General features: G+C 38.2%; 1 protein-coding gene across 2 annotated transcripts in view; it reads right to left on the minus strand.

Annotated features, from left to right (window-relative positions):
• The window catches only part of UXS1 (UDP-glucuronate decarboxylase 1), a 59061-nt gene that overhangs the window by 13882 nt on the left and 21890 nt on the right, over positions 1-23289 (minus strand). Inside the window, exons 3-7 of one of the 2 annotated variants that reach the window (XM_032226533.1) lie at positions 20788-20836; positions 15203-15246; positions 11425-11485; positions 5919-6099; positions 1516-1620 (exon numbers count right to left, since the gene is read on the minus strand). In XM_032226533.1, the coding sequence (XP_032082424.1) occupies positions 1516-1620; positions 5919-6099; positions 11425-11485; positions 15203-15246; positions 20788-20836 (440 nt within the window). Of the gene's footprint in view, positions 1-1515; positions 1621-5918; positions 6100-11424; positions 11486-15202; positions 15247-20787; positions 20840-23289 lie in introns of both variants that reach the window. The other variant, XM_032226532.1, reaches the window with a different exon arrangement.

Consider the following 23289-nt stretch of genomic DNA (forward strand, 5'->3'; position numbering starts at 1 on the left):
CATTGGGTTCCCTACACTATCTTGTTTTTGTTTTAAAATGCTTATTTGTTCCAATTTTAGTGTGTGTACATATATACACCTACATACATACGGATAAATATTTATATTGAATTGTATGCTGCCCAGAGTCATTGTTTGAGATGGGCGGCTACAGAAGCTGAATATATAAATAAATAAAATAAATAAAAGCACCCATCCTATTGATTCACAGGAGTGCAGCAGTACAATGGTCCCACTGGGATGACTAAGAGAAATCCCCTGGACAATATGCCTTCTGGCAAATGAGTGGCCATGTCCTCAATTACACAATTTTTCTAACTGGGCAAGGTTGCAACTATTTATTAATATGATAAAATTCCAAATGTGACCGCAGCTACATTTCAATTACAATTTTATTCTAAATAAAAAGCTTCAGATTTATCTCTTAAAATAGATACGTCTAGGAATATTATTGATGAATGTTCTGTTCTATTCTGAATGTTCTTTTCTATTTCTGAGCCAATACTTAGTGATTTGCCATGAACATTTTATCATAAAATTGTCTTTTTTCTCTGCACTATTAAATATTCTTTACTATCTAAGCCAAAGCAATGGTGCAGAATCTGTCATTTACCAGATCTGTGAATTCCTTCTCACTGCAATCTGTCACAATTTTCAATGATTAGCATGGGCTGAATTGCCTTGGTATTATTATAGTAGGTTCTTTGGTAACAGCTTCAAAACTAAATTTCTCAATGGAATGGAAATAATTTGAAATTGTGTTAGACAAGAATATTTGCTTATATTCTCTATTAAGAATAACCTCTTGGTAATTCAGCTACTGTATAAGGGCTGCTTCACCCATCATGTTGGCACATACAAGCTCAGCATGACTTTATTCTGGTTAGGTCTGTATTCTCACATACACAGAGGTATAAGCACACACCCATGCAGACACACACTGCTAAGACAAGCTGGGCAATTGACAGCTGAAGGCCCTCCTTTTGCCAGCTTTGGAGTTCATGTTGATCACAATTGTTGAAAACTGACAACACAATGTTCAATCATGCAAAATTCTCTGCAATGCTTAAATGAAACTGCTTTAAGCTCACAATCTGTCTATATGCATAACGTCTCTTCATATACTATGGGGCCCTCAATTTTATTCAAAATTGTAAATGGGGTCTTGGCAACCAAGAATTTACTGCTGAATGAGCCACATGCTGGTCAAGCTGCATTCCCTTCCACGAGTGGATTGTCAACTCTATCCTCAAACTGAATTCCTGAACAAGTACATGCAATGTGGCAAGTATCAGCAAGCTACTTGTCTGTTGCAATATTGTCTTAGCATGTTGTGTGAACTGCTAAATTCAGTTCAGAACCTCTTTTTAGCATCTCAGATCAAACAGTAGATCAATGTGCAACAATACACCAACTACAGAAAGACATGCCAATAAAAAATTAAATGAGAATGCTGGGTTTTATCCTTTCGTAAGTAAACATGAAAATAATGTTGAATTCAAACTTTATACTCACCTAACATATTTAATGTTCCAATCGTGTTTGTCTTTAATGTCTTTATGGGATTATACATATAATTTGGAGGAGAAGCTGGAGAAGCTAAGTGATAAATCTGGTCCACTATGAAAAAAGAAAGAGAGCGCGAGAAAGAGGGAAAGAGAGAGAGAGAGAGAGAGAGAGAGAGAGAGAGAGAGAGAGAAAAGAGAGAAAAGAGAGAATTTATTTTAGATTAAATGATTTTAAAAATTATGAGATTCAACAAAATAATAGCTACTTTTCAGCTTTAGATAAATGCACGTCAAACTCTGTTAATTATTGCAAGATGCTCTTCTTGTAACCAATATCCTAAAAGAATCGGAATTAGAGTGCAAGTTACACATCTTGAATTCTGGGTCTGCTCTATAGTGTACGATAATCAAAGCTGAAACAAGATGAACTTATTCTGTTGAAGAGCAGAAGATCAAAAATACCATGGAAAATTTAAGCCCCTATCCAGTTTATTATCAGATGATTAGTTTGCACAGGTGAAAGCTATTTTTCAACTGCAAGATCTTCTGTATTAGGTTACATGCATATGTAGGCAAGATGCATCTTGAGAAAGCAGATTGAGGTACCCAGAAAAAGCACTTGTGAACATGAAGATGCCATTTCCACTGTAGCTATAATAAAAAAAGCCAGCTCTGCCAGGTAGTCAGTTCTTGAAGCCCTCATCTAGAGTTAGGGACTGCTTGGAACTGGCGACCTTCCTCAAAAATCAGAAAACAAACATGCAAGTATACACTTTAGCAAGCCAAAGTAAGGAAAGACCTCCACCACTCAGCAGAAGAACCAGGAGCTTTTAAAAGCAGTTATATATGCTAGAGACAAGAACCAAAAATTGGGGGGGGGGGAAGTATCATAATTATGAAATGCAAACTCTGAATATAATAAATTTAATAGCTGGTAATTAAAGCTAAGAAAATGCCCTTTGCACACTACCCAGCTTAAAAAAAAAGCAAAGTAAATTTCAGGAATTTAAGGTCCAGACTTTCGCCGATGACCTTGTTTTTATCCTGGAGGATCCTATGGCTTCTGGGATACAACTTTTACGTAAAATAGAGGAGTATGGTAGGATAGCGGGGCTACATATAAACAAAGAGAAGACAAAACTGTTAATTAAGAATATGACTCTGAACCAGAAAAGGGAAGTACAAAGCCTGTTAGGGATTATCATGGCCCATAAAATACAATACTTGGGAATTTGGCTCACAGAGAGATGTTCCTCTATCAAGGTAGATAACTATATGAAATTGCTACAGCCGATATCTAAAGATATGACTAATTGGAGTGGTAAACAACTGTCTTTGACGGGCAGGATTGCGACAATCAAGACATATGTATTACCAAAATTTTTGTTTCTGTTTCAAACGGCACCAACTAAATTGGACAAATTTTTTAAAAAATCTTTGGAGACAATAGTGGCTCGATTTATATGGCAAGGCAAGAAAGCACGAATTAAAGCCCAAATATTGCAAAAACGTAGAGAACTGGGAGGCTTCGGAGTACCCAACTGGGAAGCATACTATAATGCAGCAATTATGACATGAGTGAAGGATTGGGTGATGTTGAGTAGAAGGCGCCTATTGGCTATAAAGGGACATGACCTCCCTCAGGGATGGCATGCCTCCCTCTGGCAAGAAAGAGACACCTCCCATAGGTACTTCATGGGACACTATATTCGGAAGATTTTGATGGGGGTCTGGGAAAAGATGAGGAAAAAATACTATCTTAGGGTTCCGTGCTAGTTGGCACCATTAGAGGCCTTAACGCATCCCAGTGTATTTAATTGGACAAGAAACATAACATATAAAGACATCATGACAGAAGATGGCAACATGAAAACAAAGATGGAATTAGAGCAGCTGGGCAGGAATCTGGAATGGTGGGAATATTTACAGGTTAGAAACAGGTTTAAAAGCGATAAGGTACGGTTTGGGATCTACCCAAACCCTCAGGGGCTAGATAAGATTTTGTTTGGTGGAGACAAGAAAATGTTATCGAAGGTTTACCAATTTTTGACCTGCCAAGATGCTAATGAAGAGATGGATAAAAGCCTTCTAATAGCATGGGAGAGAAACTTTGGCTATGAAATTGAAATGGGCAAATGGTGGGATCTATGGAGTAAGACCATTAAACTTACAATATCTACAGCATTCAAAGAAAACATATACAAGATGGTTTATAGGTGGCACTTCCCCCCAACGAGGTTAGCCAAGATGTTCCCTGGGTTATCTCCATTGTGTTGGAAATGTGGAAGAAAGGATGGCACATTCTACCATATTTGGTGGTCCTGTACTGAGGCCACGAAATACTGGAAAAGGATTAAAACATGGCTGAAAGAGGTTACCGGGGCAAACATGGAATGGAGACCCGAGAACCTTCTACTAAGCATTAAACCAGAAAACATGAGCAGTTCAATATGGCATTTGAGCCTACATATAATTGTGGCCGCAAGAATAACTTATGCACAATTTTGGAAATCCACTACCATACCGTCGGAAGATGCTATAATTAAAAAGATCTATGAATGTGCAGAAATGGACAGAATGACGGGTTGGCTGAGGGACAAAGGAGAAACGGAACATTACCTTACCTGGAACTTATGGTATATGTGGGCGACAAGGAGAACAGCAGGGACTTAAAATGGGGAAAGTTAAAAGTGAACATGGGTATTGTAATAGATCCCTGAACTTTGTAATGAGAAGATGTGGCTTAGAGACCTAACAATGAGGAAGGAAAGAAAAAAGTTGGGCTGTGAATGACTGTCACCGCGGGGGGGTGGGGTGGGGTTGTATGTTTAAAATTGTATTTGTATTTGTATGTTTTACTCTTTAAAAATGTATAACTAATAAAGATTACTTTAAAAAAAAAAGCAAAGTAATTCTTCAAGTCCTGTGTCACTATTTCCCAATGAATGATTCAAAATGTTTATAAAACATTCACAACGCTAACAAGTTCTTTATGAATTTCTTTCCAGAAGTCACTTGGGTGAATATTTTTTTTCTGCCAATATTTTGGTATGCTGATTCAAGAATTACAATCAATGATGACTTCTATACCTATAGTTTCATTTGGTTATAGACTAATGGAAAAGATATTTTGTACTATGAAGTAGCTGATTCTGTAAGCAAAATATTATGGGATACGCCTGCAGAGGAACTCAGGTAAAGGGGATCGAATCAGATATGGAAAATGTATTAAGCCTAGGAGTAAGATTCTCACTGAAAAGCCTTGTTGCTATTCTCCATCATTGAAAGAACATTGGTGCTCCTTCTTCTTTTCTTAGGATAATTAAAGTTCTCCTCTATACTAAAAACCAGGAGGAGACATTCCAGGATAATATCTCCATATGATTTCAAAACACAAGGAAGAAAGGCAACCATTGTATCCTCTGAGTCTTCAGATGCATGCATGGTGGAGGCCAAATTCCCTACTTGCTATGCTCAATGTCAGGGTTCCAAGTAACACCCCCAACGAAAGAAGACTCCGAGGCTTGAGTTTCCTCAAAGTTCCATTTTATTAGAGATGTCATATTGGCACATCTGGGAAAACCCGTATCTGAAAGCTTCCAGGTTTTCCCCACCCAAGTGAAAGTTCAGGTCCCTACCCAGCACCCACATGTCCATCACATGGCCCAATCAGGTACCACCACAATTGCAGATGCCTCCCATTCACGCCACTCCAGGTACAGGGCAAGATGTCCTTGACTCTCTGAGAAAGGAATGTTATTTAGACTATATATCTCCCATACTCCGTATAACCCCCCTTCCATTTTCCCTCAGTGAAAATGTGGCAGGCCTGAAGGCCCAAATGTAAAAGATGGCTTCCAGGCCTGACGAATTGACTCCGATTAGATAAAATTTAGAGAACTTGGAAATTTGTTCAATTTAAAACCAAGGCCAATCCTAATTTGGCAAGATTTCTAGTTATATTAATCATATACTGGTATAATTAGGAGAAAATGCAATCCACTATCAATTCTCTAGGAATTTCAGTACTTCCAATGACAATTGCCTGTACAAGTCAGAATACACAGCTCTCCATGTATGGGTGAATGCAATAGTATATCATATCAGATTCAAAATATTTCAAGGTTTGAAAACTTCTGCAATGTTCAGAACAGCATCACACACCTCCAGTAAGAGCAAAACAACCTGCCTTAGTCTTGAAAGAAAAGCATCAAGCCTCTAATTGAATGTAAAATACCATAATAATCACTCAGTGTACACCATCCTGTCTTAAGGATTATGAAAAATGAGATTTAACACCAGAAGAAGCTATTGTAGAGACATTCAAATCACACAGAGAAAGCACTTCATGCAAAAGAAAACAATTATTCCTTACTGACATAAGCAACATGTATGTCTCAGGATACTCACCTTCAATGTACAGGGGCTCTACGACATCATGATTAATCAGTTCAAAATTCTCATGGCCAATCCAGTGTTCCACATTTCTTTTCCTGCCCGTAAAGAAGTTGTCCACAACTGTAACTTCATGGCCATCCATCATTAGTTTGTCAGTAAGATGAGAACCCACAAACCCTGCTCCTCCAGTTATCTGCATTAGGACAGTTTGCATATAAATTTTTCTTCTATTTTAAATGAAAATACCAGACAAAAAGTCCACAAACATTACACAAAAGAACAAAAAGCATTCAGAATTATTTTAGCATCTTAGCATCTGAAAAGCCACATACAAGATTTTCCTTCAGATCAATCAGTGGTGGGTTATCAATTTTTTTACTACCAGTTCTGGCGCGCATGCACAGAAGCGTCCAACTGGGTGGGCGGAGCCTCCTGCTGCCACTACTACCGGTTCGCCCAATCCGGGCCAAACTGGGAGTAACCCGCCTCTGAAATCAATTAAACAAACTGAAGGTATTAATGTTTACAATCTCATCTCACCAAAGAAATTTCTCTTTAGTTTAGCAAAGAAATGAAGTAAGATACAGGAAGAGAAGTAGGACTTTAGGGCCCAATACAGTATATTTGTACATTGTGTAGGATATATTTTGTATATGTTGATAACATCATTTTTAATCAAACAGGATTTTGCCACTTTAACATGCAAGCTTTTCATGAAGATGTGCAGACTGATATAACAGGCATGCGACCCAGATTGTTCACAGAAGAGTTATAATACAGACAGGCGGTCCAAAACTATTGCATCACTTTTTTGATTAAGAGGCCTCTTCCCAGAGTTACTATTCGACTATTAAATAAACGAATTAAGCAGAACTACATTTTGAGCAAAGGCCCATTTTCTCTTGGTTTTCCTTAAGCCTTCTCATAGGTTTTGCACAGATAATGGGGGGAAAGTATAGGTCATCTAGTTTGCCATAGGAATACAAATATCTTTAGTTGGTACCATTTAGAAGTCCTAATTACCCACAACATTCCAAAGACCATAGAAAATAACTGTGCACTATTGAACTGTGAAGAAAACAAATGGGCTTCAGTTTATTATGACAATTTCCTAAGGGTCAACTGTGTAAGAGCCCATTTTTGGTATTCAACCAAGACAGTTACAGAGCAGCTGTGAGACTAAAGTAATTGCAAATATTCCAAATAACTAATAGCGGATGAGTCGTGAACATAGGCCAACTTGACTATTCATTCGTTAATTACTGTCTTTTACAATGATAAAATGTATCGAAGGGGGGGGCAGGGGTAGAAAATTACATGTGGAGTAAAAAAAGGAATATTTTTCTACTTGAATTTGGTAAGTCAGCCCATTTAAAAATTATAATTCTCTATTATTTAATATTATTTAGTTAAAATGACTGATAAATGATTGAACAAAAGAAAAAAAACATAATGATCTATTAAGGATTAAAAAAAATCTGTTTTATTTATTTTAAATTATGTTAAAAGTTTAGTGTGTCTACCCAATAGAAGCAATCAATAGCAATGTTTGCAAATAAATACTTGCTCCTGGTGCAGTGCAACAATTACTGCAGCAAATATCTCCAATCTGATACCCTCAAAATACATTGAGAATTCTCAGCATTATGACAACCTCAAAGGTTTGCAGGCTTCCCAAAAGCATTGTAGGATATGCCACAAATTGTTCCAGTTAGCAACACCCTACTGTACAAGTAAAATTCTATTTGCTAGGCACAGGATCCAAGGATCCCATAGGATCCAAGTAATTAATTACTCTCCCACAATGTTCAAAAATTGGGCAGTAGGAAAAATGTTCTTTAATATTAAATTCTCGTTAAAAGGTTCCAGATTAGAAGTATTCATAAAACACTTTATGACTACAGCATTTTAAAAAATAATTATACCACAAAAAGCTACTAGTTCTGTACTAGATTTGTGGGGGAAGAGCATGCAACAGAAAATTATAAAAGGGACTAAGAGTTTGTCCACCCTACCTGATTGGTAGGACAGGTAGATGATACCTTTAGAGAAAATAAAATGCTTCTCAAAATGATACAACCTCATCCAACCTCAGTGCCACAAATAGCAACACATTTTTGGCTCAATATTTCAATAAGGGATTTATGAACCATAAATTACTAATTAATTCATTCATTTGTATAAGTGGTCCTCCGTTAATAAGTTGCTTAATGATTATTCAAAGAAATAACAGGCATTCTCCAAAAAGTTCTTATAACCCGTCTTCAAAGTTATGACTGCTGTACTCTCTCTGGAGTCATGTGCTCACATTTCTGGCATTTAGCAACCGGCTCACATTTAGGACTGATTACAGCATCCCACAATCTCATAACTGCAATTTGTGACATTTTTTTGCTGATTTCCACTGATTTTTGCAAAAAAGAAAAAAAGAAAAAAAGAAAAAAAAAAGGTCATTGCGGAAATGATGAAGTTGTTTACTTAATGACACTTAGTGACTCATCATAAAAGTCATAAAGTTGAGTGAGACATGAGCTGACCTGCTTAACAATCACAACAACTTAGGGTGGAAATTCCATCTTCTTTCATGTGCTCTTTGGAATGGATATTTCTTTTTAGAGTTTCTAGAACAATCCTATTGTTCACTTTTAAAAATAAACAACAGTTTGGGTGTCTTAATTAATAAGCAAAATCTCCCCATTAAGCATATTCTTTTGTCTCCCAAACAATTTTAGCATTTTCCTGTTCTTTTTAAATGCAGTAGTGTATGAACATGTGCAAAAATGAATTAGGAAATATTCTTCAGGAGATTCTGTATAAATATAGAAGCATTAATTTGCATAGTTTGAAACCTGTTCCATTTTACATGCTACTTCCTTTGTATCAGATAGCATGAGAATCATACATGTGTTTGCCATCTGATGTATGTCTTATATCTAAGCATGTATTTGAACACCATCGCAAATGTCTGCATTAACACAATACGATCAATGAAGGAATACATTTACACAACTTCCCTTAGGATATTTAAATTATGAAAGTAATTATTTTTTTTGCGAGTAGAGCCTGAGAGTAGAAAAAAAGAGCTCTGAACTTTTTCTTCTGCATAATTACTTCACTGAACTTTGAAAACTGATATAGGGGTGTATGAAACATTATAAAGATTTGTGTTATAATGGAGATGCTCTAAAGCCAACATTGGTACGATTCACCACAACAAAGCTGTGCCCATCAACTGGAACTGCTTTGGGACAGCCTTCCCCCACAATGACAAGATGAAGGGCTTCTAGAACAAGTCACTAATTTGATTGCCACTGAAGTTGCCGTTCTGGAAGATACTGAAAAGGCACAGCGTGGCTAGCTTTGGCCTACCCACAGGGTATCCTGAAGGCCTGAAAGCATTTCAGCCAGTAGTGTGGGAAGAGGCTGAGAGGGGTTTCTAAGCAGCAAGGGGTGAGACAAGGTAAAGGTTTTGTTGATTAGGGGCCACATTACATTGTGATATAGGTTTAAAGAGTGCTTAGCTGAGCCTCTGTTAAATTTAGGATGAAAATTATTTTATCCAAATGACCATGAGGGATATAAAGCAATTGCCACAGTCACAGATATGAGGTTAATATTTTCCATGGAAAAAGAAAATATTAGAAATGTTTCCAGAAAGGCTTAATCTCAAGTCATTGATGGTAATCATGCATTATTTCTGTATAGCTTACTTTTTAGCTAACATAAATAATATTGTCTGATTTTTTTAAACAACTGTGTTAGTGGACACATTAAAAATATGCTGGAATGCATCTGAAGTTGCTCTTATATGGTTCACCAGTAATTTAAAAAGCTACTGTTCCAGAATATAAAAGGATCTCATTAGATGCATCACACGAGGCATTGCTCCAGTGAATATAATCACATTGCATTATTGATTGAGAGATTCAATGAAATTAAAAGTATCACTTTTCCAAATACCAAGTTTCAGTTTCAGTTTTCACTTTATTTGTATGCCGCCCTTTTCCCTGGGGGGACTCAGGGCGGCTCACAGTTCAAAGTTCAAGCCTGTTTTTTCCATTTTAATACAGAAATGCACATGTCTTATGACTAATCCTTTATGGGATTTTTATTTATGATCGCTTTATATTTTAAGATTACAAAGAATAGCTTCTAAGAGGTTCTTAACGTATTTTTCAGAGTATAAGATGCACCTTTTTCCTTAAAAAAAGGCTGAAAATCCGGATGCATTTATACACTGAATACAGCATTTTTTGCCTCCCGAAACCCCGCCTCCTTCACCAAAACAGCCGTGCAGAGCCTTTAGGAGGCTTCCAGAGTGCTACTGGGGGCTAGGGAGGGCAGAAATGAATGAAAAACAGGCCATTTTTGCTCAATTTCCCTCCCCCAGCCCCCAGAAACACTCTATAAGCCGCCTAAAGGCTATGCATGCCCTTTTTTGGGAAAAGAAACTGGGCCCGTTTTTGCGAAAAATGGGCCGTTTGGGGGAGGTCTGCAGACTGCAAAAACTTTTTAAAAATTTGCCTCTTCAAAATCTTGGTGCGTCTTATACTCCAGTGGGTCTTATACTCTGGTGCGTCTTATACTCTGAAAAATATGGTAAATGCATGGAATATCCACCTAAGTATTGCTATCAATTCCCCCTTTTGACAATATTAATTCATGATTAATCTCCATACATTGTTTCTTCTCTGAACTGGGTAAACCCTAGAAATCATGGAAGCAATTAGTTACCATATTTTTCAGATTATAAGATGCTCCGGAGTATAAGACGCACCTTAGTATTTGGGGAGGAAAATGAGAAGAAAAAAATACTGCCTCTGCCTACCAGGATCCATAGTATTCAGCTGGCTAGCTTCCTGTAGGTGTGTGAGAGTGTGTGTATACTATTATTATTATTATTATTATTATTATTATTATTAATAATAATAATAATAATTCTGCTGAATCTGTTACTTTGGTGTGCTTTCTAAATGTGATTGCTGCTGCAAACTCCAGCCAGGTCAGCTTTAGCACTTATTGCAGTCTGATTCAGCACAGCTGATTCGGGGTAAATCACAGAATACGCCCAATCAGTTGTTCCAGGCTGCAGGGATTGCCATAGATCATTGCTGCTTCCATGCCTTGCGTTCTTGGCCTCTGGTGGAGGTGAGTGGGGCTACATTTGGTGTATAAGATGCACCCAAATATTCGTCCTCTTTTTTTGGGGGGAAAGCATCTTATACTCCGAAAAATACGGTAACTTGTATTTGATTGGAAACAGCACTGGAGTCAGTGGGGCAGCCTGTAGGATGCTCAACAAAGGAACCAAAACATAAATAAATAGTTGTGCCACCAAACTGCCACAGACATGCAAGCTTGTGTAGGCTCAGCCAAAGATTGACTTGGATCCCTGTACAATTTTTCACAAACTAAGGTATTTCCTTTTCAGTTTGGACCCACTTCCGGCATTGTTTTCATTAATTTTATTTGAAAAACTGAGAATAATTGATTAGCCTCAAAGAAGGGCTGAACTTACCAAAATTCTTTTACGGTCCTTTTCAGATAAGAACTTCACTGGTGGATACTTCTGAGTAAAACTATGAAACATTTCAAAAGAGAAACATTGAAACAACACATCAGTAAAGGTTGTAAGCATTGTAATATTCAATAAATATTAGTTTTTCTCAACCAAAGCACTTACTTGCTTCCCGTCCTTCATAGATTTTTTAAAACAAAATCTGAGTTATGAAATCTTTTATTTCAGAATTATTAATAAAATGTTTAATAGGAAGAACTGTGGTTAATAATCACCAAAAGTGTTTCTAATATTTAATGGTTCAAAATATCACTGAAAGTATGTACAGGAAAACTGAAAAAAACCTGAGAAATATTCACAACAATATCTGAAATCCGTCTCTAAATAATTGTGGCATTTCACAAGAGAGGAAAAAGGAGTTAATACTTATTTGGTTGTTTGGCAGAGTCGGTGATTCTCTTCCCATATCCTGCCAGTGTTTACTTAGTTTGATTTAAGAGATTTCTAATCCAACTCTAATGCTGGGAAAGATTGAGGGCAAAAGAAGGGAGCGACATAGAATGAGGTGGCTGGAGTCACCGAAGCAGTAGGCATGAGCTTAAATGGACTCCGGGGGATGGTAGAGGACAGGAAGGCCTGGAGGAACATTGTCCATGGGGTCGCGATGGGTCGGACACAACTTCGTAACTAGCAACAACATGGTCACTCCAACCTAATATTCTTCTATATCAGAACATCTATTTTAAAACAACAGATTCTTAGAATCAAACAGGACTTCTTTGCAATGGATACCTTTGATTGAACTGTTCATTAATATTAATTCCTTGACTTGTTCCATTGTAGAGATGGAAAAGAAACATGGTCCTAGCCTTCCACCCATACTTCTGCCATCCATACATTGTTGAAGTAGCATGGGAAGAAGCCCCAGAGGTTTCTGCCAATGTATGAATTGACCCAAATCTGGATCTCAACAACATGCTCAGATTGTGTTCTGAAATTTATTCACAGGTTTGTATATACTTCCGTCATCCACAGCCAATCTAAAGACACTGAAATGTATTAAACTAGCACAGTTGCCTTGTGCACAAAGAAAGCAGTGACACTAACAGAGACACCAAAAATCATTTAATATATCCTTGCTTTGTTGTAGAGTATAGAAGAATAAGATAATGGATTTACAGAACATATGGAGAGTCATTTATCAGCCTTCTGGGGAAAATATTTAAAGATTTGTATTAGCTCTACAGCTCAATAGTCATACTTGGAAAGAAAGAACACAGGTGATATTCTTGATAAATATTCTGATAGGCTAGAACATCATTAGCATCAGCGCCTCTGAGTAAATTCATTATCTTACATTTGATTTATTCCATATTTATAATTCACTCACTATAGGGACTATTTAGAAATCCCATTTTCAGAAAGAAGCAATATAAATTAGGTACAATTTAGAAGGCTTCTCTCTAAGAAGGTGTAGAGAATATTATATCTGGATAATTTTAAGACTGGAGCAGAGAGATTTTCTATCCAATTACACTAATAGACATTATTGATTCCAGCATGGGTAAAAATCACCAGCACAATGTCATGTATTAACTTTGAAATGGAGGGAGAGAACTTCATTATCAGATCTGAAATAGCCGTCTGCAACTCTGCCTACTAAATACTTCCTGAGAAAAAATCAATTTGATTTTTCAAAATAGGAGATGATTTTTAGAATTCTGCAACGTCTATCTTATATAATACATTTGATAATCCTTGCTTGAATTGTTAGGTAATATTTGTTTACAATGCATTTTTCATTTGCAGCTTTTGACTTTCTTAGTGGATAAAAAGAAAGAAATGCTGGTTTGTTGCAAAATTGCACTAGCAGTTTACAGTAATACCTGTTCCTACATGTTGTCCTAAATAAAAACATGCAGCATCCAAAACATGTTGATAGCTTTAATATTTAATTTACAGTAATACTTAAATTGTGATTCCCACATTAACCTCAGAATTAAAATAACTGCAATGATTTGTTTTCAATCCAGCAAAAACATTTCTAAATCTAAGAAGTTTTTAAAAATATTTGGAATATAATAACAAAGCTTTCCCATTTATATTTCAGCATTCAATTTGGAATAGCTACCCTATAAGAAAATACCTAATCAGTGGAATTTAGAATAAAATATACTGCATGTTATTATAGAGTGTCAAAAATTTCCAGACATTGGAGGCACGATGCCAGCTATGGTCAATCAATAATTTATTGCTGAAGTTTACTGTATGCAAAATCCTTGCATTTACTTTCAAAACAAACTCCAAATATTAATATATTTGTAAAACATGATGTCCTGACATCTCCAGGAGACAATTAAAGGAAAAACCAATTTAGTTCTACCTTCCTCCTTTTAGCTTTGTTATGCTGTCCTATTTAACTCTAAATTCTTCTTTCAGAAGAGAATTCTTGAATTTTAGACTGCAAATCTGTTTACACTTACTTGAGGAGTAAATCCCACTGAACACAGCAGAATTTTAGACTAAACGTCTACATGATTATGTGAATAGTTTGATAAATCACCAATGATAGGTTGCTACTACCTGTGTTTATCTGAAAATAAGACCGTATCTTATTTTCTTTTGACCAAAAAAAGGCTAGGGCTTTTTTTCAGGGGAGTCTAATTATTGACTCACCTCACAGTGGTGGCACTGACAGCCCTGCTCAGTAGGAGCCCGCTACTGGCCCACTTCTTCTATGGCTGCTTGCCGCCGCTCACACATGTTGGCTCCAGCCTCTGTTTCGCCATCAAGAGCCTTCTGGAAAACCTTTTGCAGCTGAGAAACGGGCTCTGGACTGACGCGTATGGCAAGAGTGTCTGCTGCAGAGGACAGAGTCTCAGCTGCAGAGGGCTTTCCAGAAGGTTCTGATGGCGAAACAGAGGCCGGGGCGAGGAGTGTGAATGGTGGCAAGTGGCTGCAAAAGAAGCAGCCGCAAAAGAAGGGGCCGCAGAAGAAGGCAAGGCAGGTTGGTGTAGGTGTGTGCAAGGCCTGGTAAGTAGGGCAGCTCCACTCTAGCTTAATTTTTTATCTCACCCCAAACCCTGCACCCAGGGATGGGCGGGATCTTAATTAGGGCTAATTTTGAGGGGTAGGGCTTAATTTGAGCACATGCATGAAAAACACGATAAGGCTTCTTTTCAGGGTGGGTCTTATTTTAGGAGAAACACAGTACTTTCTACTGCTAAGATACATTCCTATCTAGAGCACCACTGAAAGTCACATAACTATGCCCAACGTATATCAGTTTTGCTGGGGTTAAATGTATCCCAGCCATTGTTAAGTGTGAGGTTATGTGATTGTGACCTGCAACTTCCTGTCAGCTTTCTCATTGACTTTGTTTATTGCAAGCCAGCTGTGAAGTACAAAAATGGCAATCACATGCCCATGGGGCACTGTGATGGCCGTAAATGCATGCTGGTTGCCAAGTGCCTGTATTGTGATCACATGACCACAGGGATGTTGCGACTGCTATAAGTTTAAGTACTGGTCATGTAGCTACTTTTTCAGCACTGTCTCTAAGTTTGAATAATGCCAAATGAGTTGCTAAATGAGGCAGCCGTTAACTGAGGACTATGTGTACCTAATACTACCATTAGAGACAGTAGCATTTATTACATAAAGACTTTCTTTCAGTACAGCAAGATGGCACTCTTGACCAAATATTCTGACATAAGCTCCTTGCCTTAACTTAAAATAAAATAAAAGATCATCTATTGAAAGCACAAATCACACATACCTTTTCTCTAATTCTCGGATCTTTTCCCTTAGAGGTGCAATAACCTAAAAGAAAATTAAAAGTTAATTTTATATAAATGTATTTTCCATTTAAAATGACAAGTTGTAGAGAATAGACACGTTATAAGCCACTTTAAATATTTCTGGAATATCATGGACAGATTATGACATGCCAATCTCTTCATAAGAATCTCTCCAATTTCAAAGGGCAAAAGTGATGGTGGCAATAGAGGACATAATCCAAATCCCCCCACAAACAGCAAATCAAACCTTTATTATGGTCATAGACCAGCATAGAAAACATCAAATTGCTACTTTCCTGAGCTTCATCTGGAACTAATCAAGTCACTAAATAAATAAATAGCCTCCCAGAGTTGCTTTCAGTAGAGAGATTGGTGGCATATAAATTTAATAAATAACTAAATAAAATAAACTGACCATTGGTTACCCTTCCTGCTTTCTTTAAATACTCTTCCATTCATCATGGAGAACTGCAACCCTCATGCAATGGTGGGTTCCAGATTCCGTTGCAACCAGTACGCTGCAACTGGGCTGGGTGTCCACCACGTGCACGAGCGCAGCACACGCACAGCGCGCATGTGTACTTACCACCTGCAACGCTCCAGCTGTTCGGCAGAGCGTCTCGCAGGGGTTGTACACTCTGTGCGCAAAAGCCCCGGCTCAAATACAGGTAAGGAGGGCGGGCGGGTGGGTGGGCCCTCCGGAGCACTCTGCCGGAACAGTACCTGGTTCTCCCAGCAAGCACCTGGGGCAGGCACCACCGCTGCCCTTATGGCACCTGTCTTCATTCCTGTCCTTCAAGGTCAGTGTGAATGCCTTCTTCTTTGACACTGCCTTCTGCCACATTTTTTTGCTACTTTCTATAGTTGCAATGTTAAGTTCTATCAAATCATGTTTTAAAAAACCCAAATCTCCCAAAACTGACTCCCACAATGCACTTCAGATACAGTCAACATTATCTTAATTGGACTTGGGGTGGGATTATTTTGCCCTCTACAGGTTTTCCTGTAGTCCTTCAACACTGTAAGGAGAACCGTAAAGTTCACTGGAAGTTAACCAAGGACCTTATTTAATTTAAATTATTTTTATTATTAGACTATTTTTAATTTTTTAATTTTTTCAATTTTTATACTATGTATATCATAAATATTCTGAATGCATTATATTCAGAATTATATTTAGTGGTCATGAATGTAATTCTAGAGAAAATGTCTAGAATTTATTCATGTTTCAGTCACACATTCACAATAGGTTTTTGCAAGCTATGTTAATATTATTTTATATTATTAACAGTAATTACTTATTTATAATATACAAACATATTCCATTGTTCCATTAATCCAATAGAAGAGTTGGAAGGGACCTTCTAGTCTAACTCTGCCTAGGCAGGAAACTCTATACTGTTTCAGACAAATGGCTATCCAACATCTCTTAAAGACTTCCAGTGTTGGGGCATTCACAACTTCTGGAGGCAAGCTGTTCCACTGATTAATTGTTCTAACTGTCAGGAAATTTCTCCTCAGTTCTAAGTTGCTTCTCTCCTTGATTAGTTTCCACCCATTGCTTCTTGTTCTACCCTCAGGTGCCTTGGAAAATAGTTTGACTCCCTCTTCTTTGTGGCAACCCCTGAGATATTGGAACACTGCTATCATGTCTCCCCTAGGCCTTCTTTTCATTAAACTAGACATACCCAGTTCCTGCAACCGTTCTTCATATGTTTTAGTCTCCAATCCCCTAATCATCTTTGTTGCTCTTCTCTGCACTCTTTCTAGAGTCTCCACATCTTTTCTACATCGTGGTGACCAAAACTGAATGCAGTATTCCAAGTGTGGCTTTACCAAGGCATTATAAAGTGGTATTAACACTTCACGTGATCTTGATTTTATCCCTCTGTTTATGCAGCCTAGAACTGTGTTGGCTTTTTTGGCAGCTGCTGCACACTGCTGGCTCATATTTAAATGGTTGTCCACTAGAACTCCAAGATCCCTTTCACAGTTACTACTATTGAGCAAGGTACCACCTATACTGTACCTGTGCATTTTATTTTTCTTGCCTAAATGTAGAACCTTACTCTTTTCACCATTGAATTTCATTTTATTAGATAGTGCCCAATGTTCAAGTTTGTCAAGATCCTTCCGTATCTTTAGCCTGTCTTCTGGAGTGTTGGCTATTCCTGCCAGCTTGGTGTCATCTGCAAATTTGATCAGTTCCCCATTTATTCCCTCATTCAAATCATTGATGAAGATGTTGAAGAGTACTGGGCCTAAAACAGAGCCTTGGGGTACTCCACTGCATACTTCCCTCCATGTAGATGCAGTTCCATTGAGGACTACATGTTGAGTGTGGTTGGTCAGCCAGTTACAAATCCATCTGATGGTGATGCTGTCTAACTCACATTCTTCTACTTTATCTAGTAGTAGGTTATGGTCTACCATCAAATGCCTTACTGAAGTCCAAGTAAACTATATTGACGGCATTCCTCTGGTCCACTAATTTTGTCACATTATCAAAGAATGCAATAAGATTAGTCTGGCATGATCTGTTTTTGACAAACCCATGTTGGCTTTTGGCTATTACTTTATTTGCTTTTAGGTGTTCGCTATTCGTTGTTTGATTATCTTTTCCAGAATCTTTCCTGGTATTGAGGTCAGGCTGATAGGGCTGTAGTTTCCTGGATCTGTTTTTTCCCCTTTTTTGAAGATGGGAACCACATCAGCTCTTTTCCAATCCTCTAGTAGTTCCCTGGTGCTCCAGGATCTCTGAAAGATATAGTTCAGTGGTTCTGAGATCTTGTCTGCCAGTTCCTTCAGAACCTGGGGTGTAATCCATCCAGTCCTGGTAATTTGAACTTGTCTAGGGTAGACATGTGCTCAATTACCATTTTCTTCCCTATTTCAATTTGTGTTCCTAATCTGATTTTTGTGGTGCTGTTTTTGATACGTTGGACTGTTTTATCCCTTTGTGTAAAGACAGATGCAAAACATGAGTTAAATAGTTCTGCTTTCTTTCTGTTGCTTGTCACCTTCTTGCCACTTTCTCCCAGCAATGGACCAATTGTTTCCTTAACTTTTTTCTTGTTTTTAACATGTTGGAAGAAGCTTTTTTTTGTTATTTTTTACTTTTGTGGCAAGCCTTTCTTTGTTATGAGCCTTAGCTTTCCTCACTTCATCTTTACATGCTCGGGCTATTTGCTGATATTCTGCCTTAGTTATGTCCTCCCCTTTCCACTTTTTATACTAATCTTTTTTGTCTTTCAATTTGTCAGAGAGCTCTTTATGCAGCCATGCTGGTTTCTTTTGGGAGCTGTTATTTTTCTTCTTCATTGGTATTGTGCTAGATTGGGCTTTTGTAATCTCATTTTTCAAAATTTCCCAAACTTCTAGAGTTGTTTTCCCCTTGAGGATTCTCATCCATGGAATTTTTCCCAAGCTCTCTCTAAGTTTCTTGAAATTAGCTCTCTTAAAGTCCAAGATTCTAATTTGACTTTGTTCTACTACTTGTGTTTGCATAATGTTGAATTCCAATATTGCATGGTCACTTGCCCCCAGGGTTCCTGTGGCTTCAACACCTTCTATCTTTTCCTCTCTGTTAGTGAGAATTAAGTTCAATATGGCTGATCCCCTTGTTCCCTTCTCTATGTTTTGGGAAACAAAGTTGTCTGGTAGGTTCATTAGGAACCTATTGGATCTACCACTTGGTGCAGCGTTTGTTTCCCAGTTGATGTCAGGGTAGTTAAAATCCCCCATTACTGTTGTTAGCTGACTAGCAAAAAGTTCATTTACTTCCTCTGCTTGGTTGGGTGGCCTGTAGTATAGATCTATGGCAATGTCATTTCCCCCCAACCTTTAATATTGACCCAAATGCATTCAAGATAGTTCTCATCATTGTTGTGCTCTATTTCTGTAGAGAGGTAATTACTTCTTATATATAGTGCAACTCCACCTCCTCTTTTTTTTGGTCTATTTCTTTTAAATAATTTAAATCTTTCTAGCTGTATGTTCTATTTGTCAGTTTCATCCCACCAAGTTTCTGTAATGGCAACAATATCATATCTGCCGTCTTTTACTTGAATTTCTAATTCACCCTATTTATTCCTAAACATATATTCCTATGTATGCTGGTCTTGTTGAACTCGGGTCATTTCCCGTGTAAGATTGAGATTGTCTTGGCAACGTTTCAGCGAGGTCTCATTCGCCATCTTCAGGCTGGGTTTTGGGCCCAAATACAACAACACCAACATACCAACACCCATGAAAATCTACGAAAACACACACACACACACATATATGTGTGTGTGTGTGTGTGTGTGTGTGTTAGTTAGCTGACTAGCATATATATATATACACACCCATGTTTCGCCGAAAATAATACCAGGTGTTATTTTCTTTTGGTTCACAAATTAAGCACTAGGTCTTATTTTCAGCCATATCATATCCCCCCCCCCATGTATGGGAGGCCCACTTTTGCTTGCTCATGGCGGGGCAGGAGGCTGCACAGTGCGTCAAGGATGGAGCTGCCCTATGCGCCCCACATCGGCTTACCTCAGGGCTCCCGCAGCCAGGCCACCCATGCCCAAACACCTTCCTCACCTAGTGGTGGTGGCTCCAGCAGCCCCGTCCATCATGACACTGCATAGCCGACAACCTACTTCTTCTGCTTGCTCATGGTTGCAACAGAGCAGGAGGCTGAGTGACACACCAATGCCATGGCTACAAGGTGAGCGGGGTGGAGCTGCCCCATGCATCCCACATGGCTTACCTCAGGGTCCTCGCAGCCAGGCCATCCATGCCCTGACACCTGCCTTGCCTTGTGGCCACAGCACCAGCACACTGCTTGGCCTCCTCTTCATTGCAGCCATGAGCACGCAGAAGAAATGAGACAGCAGCCATATAGGCTCCTGCTGCACAAAGTTATCAGTGCTGCCGCCGTGAGGTGTTGGACCGTGGATGGCCTGGCTGTGGGGCCCTGAGGTAAGCTGGTGTGGGGCGCATGGGGTAGCTCCAACCCCTTCCCCCCAACGGTACTATGAGCAACCAGATGGAATGGCAGCTCTGCAGGCTCTTAAGTAGCACTTATTTTGGGGGTAGGGTGTATATTAGGTACACACATAAAACATGCTAGGGCTTATTTTAGGAATAGGTTGTATTTTCAGGGAAACAGAATATACATTACATTTTTAAGAATTTATGTACATGTTAGTAGCCATAAGGAGACATTATTAAAACAAGCACACGAGTATCTTCCCTTAACCCCAACCAACACAAGAATCTTGACAAAGCAGTCTGCAGGGGTGAGGCTAAGAATTTCTGTAAGTTTTCAAACAGATGGATGTGGTTAAAAAACAAATACCAAGATGTCAGCTGCAACAGTTTCAATATTTCTTTGTGTGTCACTTTGAACCTTGTAGTCATCTTGATCTTTTTTTTAACCAATTCCAGGCCATGGAAATTAAAGGAAACTTCAATTCAAGAGGAAGTATTAAGAGAATAAAGTTGATAATTGATTTATTAATGCAAAGCAAAATATAAAAGGGAGTAGGGGAAGAAAAAAAGAGAGAATACTGACCTCTTCAATTTTATTTTCTACCTTTTGATCCCCATTATCTTGGATAAACCTGCTGGATAGGAAGCCAAAGAAAGAGAGTAACATTTTAAACATGACAAGCCACATAGTCATGTTATATAACATTACAAAGTCATGAATTAATGTTAAGATTTTTGTTCTGATCTTCTTTGAAAAAGAAGCCACCTGTTATCACACCAACTATTAACAATGACCACAGGTTGTCTGTGTTCAGACATAAATAAAATGTCACCATAATTTCTAATTTTCTTCTTGCAGGTGAATGGGTGGGAAAAGAATAAGTAGATAAATCAGAAGTGCTAAAGGAAGATATTAACATAGTGCCTGAATGCTGATAAAGTTAAGAGGTCAGCAAATACTTATTTTTGTGCCTTTCCTTTGGTAACTAAAGATTATTTCCATGGCAGTTCTGAAATCTTGCCAAGAAAACTACTCAGCATTGACTCAACACCTAATCTGGCCCCTAAAAATAAATTGAGGGGAACAGGGATGCGAATTTGAATCCAAGGCTCAAACCTTAAGTTACTTATTGGATTCACTGCTCAATTTTACACAATGTGTTGGGTATAAGAAATTAGAAATAGCTTGAAATGTCAGGTAAATCAAAAGCTAGTGAACATGTCAAATTTAAGCAAATTTGAAGATTTCCAATTTTATTTAAATCTAAAGGGGCAACAGGTATCACCAAGGAAAGTTAGGAATATCTACTTTTTGTTGGTTTTATATATCCAGGTTGCAAGTAACATCCTATGCTATAACAAAGTCAACTCTGCTTTAGTGAGAATGGTAGGGTCTGCATGAAACAGTACTCAAATTCCCAGAAAGCAGAAAGAATTAAGCATATAGTTCAACTTAAACCCTATGATATCAAGAGTGTGGAAGATTTATAGAGACTGACAGTTTCAGGAGTAGGATAATACTTCTTTCTTCACATTTTCAGAGCTCAGTCTGAGAGCTAATGTGACTAGCAGAGAAAACATTACACCAAGAGGGGAGGCCATGGTTCAGGTAGTGCGAACCTCAGTTAGGGAAAAGAGAAAGGTTCTTCCATAACCTAGACTAGCGGTGTCAAATTCAAGGCCCACAGGTTGGATCCAGCCTGTGGGGTGCTTAGATCTGGCCCACAGGGCCACCCTAAAAACAATGAAGGACTGGCCCGTGGTGTTTCTGCCAGTGAAAATGGAGCATGCAGCCCTTCCAAGCTCCGTTTTCAACCCTCCCAAGCTTTGTTTCTGCTGGCAGAGTGCTCGGGCCATCACAGGTACCTCCAACATCAGTGAGGTCCAGCTGGCCACGCCACCCTGGCCATGCCCCCCCCCCCAAGGTCAAATACAACCCTGATGCAGCCTTCAATGAAATCGACACCCCTGACCTAAATGTTTTCATAGGACTGCTTTAAGGATAAATTAAGGATATTTATCATTCCCTGAGCTAACTAGAGAAAGAACAGAATAAAGTTTAATTAAGAAGCAATAATGTGAGAGGTATTTACAGTATTTATTAATTTATTAAGAGTCAATTATACATTTTGTCTGTATCCCAAAAAAGTCAGGGGTATGCTTTGGAAGACTGCTTATGAAATAGCTATTATACCCTTTGATAAGTCTGTCAGGTATTATTCAAAGAGCTTCTTTATATGCTCTTTTCAAAATCAAGTCTCTCCTTCAGCAGCAGCTATTGCTGTGAATAGGAAAACGATTGAAGTGCACAGAGAAGACAATATCATGAAACAAATGTTCAAATTTTGGGATGAACGCTTTTATAGAAGCTGTTTTCTGCTCTAAAGATTATCCTGTGTAATTAAATGGCTTAATGACAATAAAGTTCAAATACCTTTCTTAGGTTAGCCATCACTATCCTAACAGAATTAAAGGCATGCCTTTAGGATCCTTCACCTATTGAAGGGGTCCTGCAAGTCAAATGAAGCTGTTTTTCCTTTGAGGTATAAGATCACACAACCTCCCCTGAAAAAGGTTTTGTCAACACTATTACAAATCAAACACGCAATTCTTGCCCAACAGGATTTAGACAAGACTGCCAAATAATTTTAGAATAAGAAAGTACTGGGAGTTAAAAGTTGCCTTTCCATAAAATTATCCATTGAGCATTAAAAAAAATGTTTATAGCATTGTCAGAGTCAGTACTAAACATAGCTATTCATTATGTAGTGTTCCTGGCAGCTTATGCAGTCTTTTGACCTCTTGTGAAAATAAATAAAGAAGAAAAACAAAAGCTAACAGCCAGAAAAGGCAAGTTTTAAGATCAACATTTAGAAATGCTTCACCTGGAACATTAAGGCAAGAAATCTATTTCCTTCAGATTTTAATGAAATGTACTACCATCGCCATTCTCTGTAATGGACAGAAAAGGGGTTGCAATGGGGCACCAATGCAGAGTTCCTCGACAGGGTCTACTGAATTCCAAAAGTAGGGGAAGAAATCCTATTTTTAAAAATGGAAAGTATTAAAAATGTTTAAAATCTTG

This window comes from Thamnophis elegans, chromosome 11 (assembly GCF_009769535.1).
Source record: "Thamnophis elegans isolate rThaEle1 chromosome 11, rThaEle1.pri, whole genome shotgun sequence".
Lineage (NCBI taxonomy): Eukaryota > Metazoa > Chordata > Lepidosauria > Squamata > Colubridae > Thamnophis > Thamnophis elegans.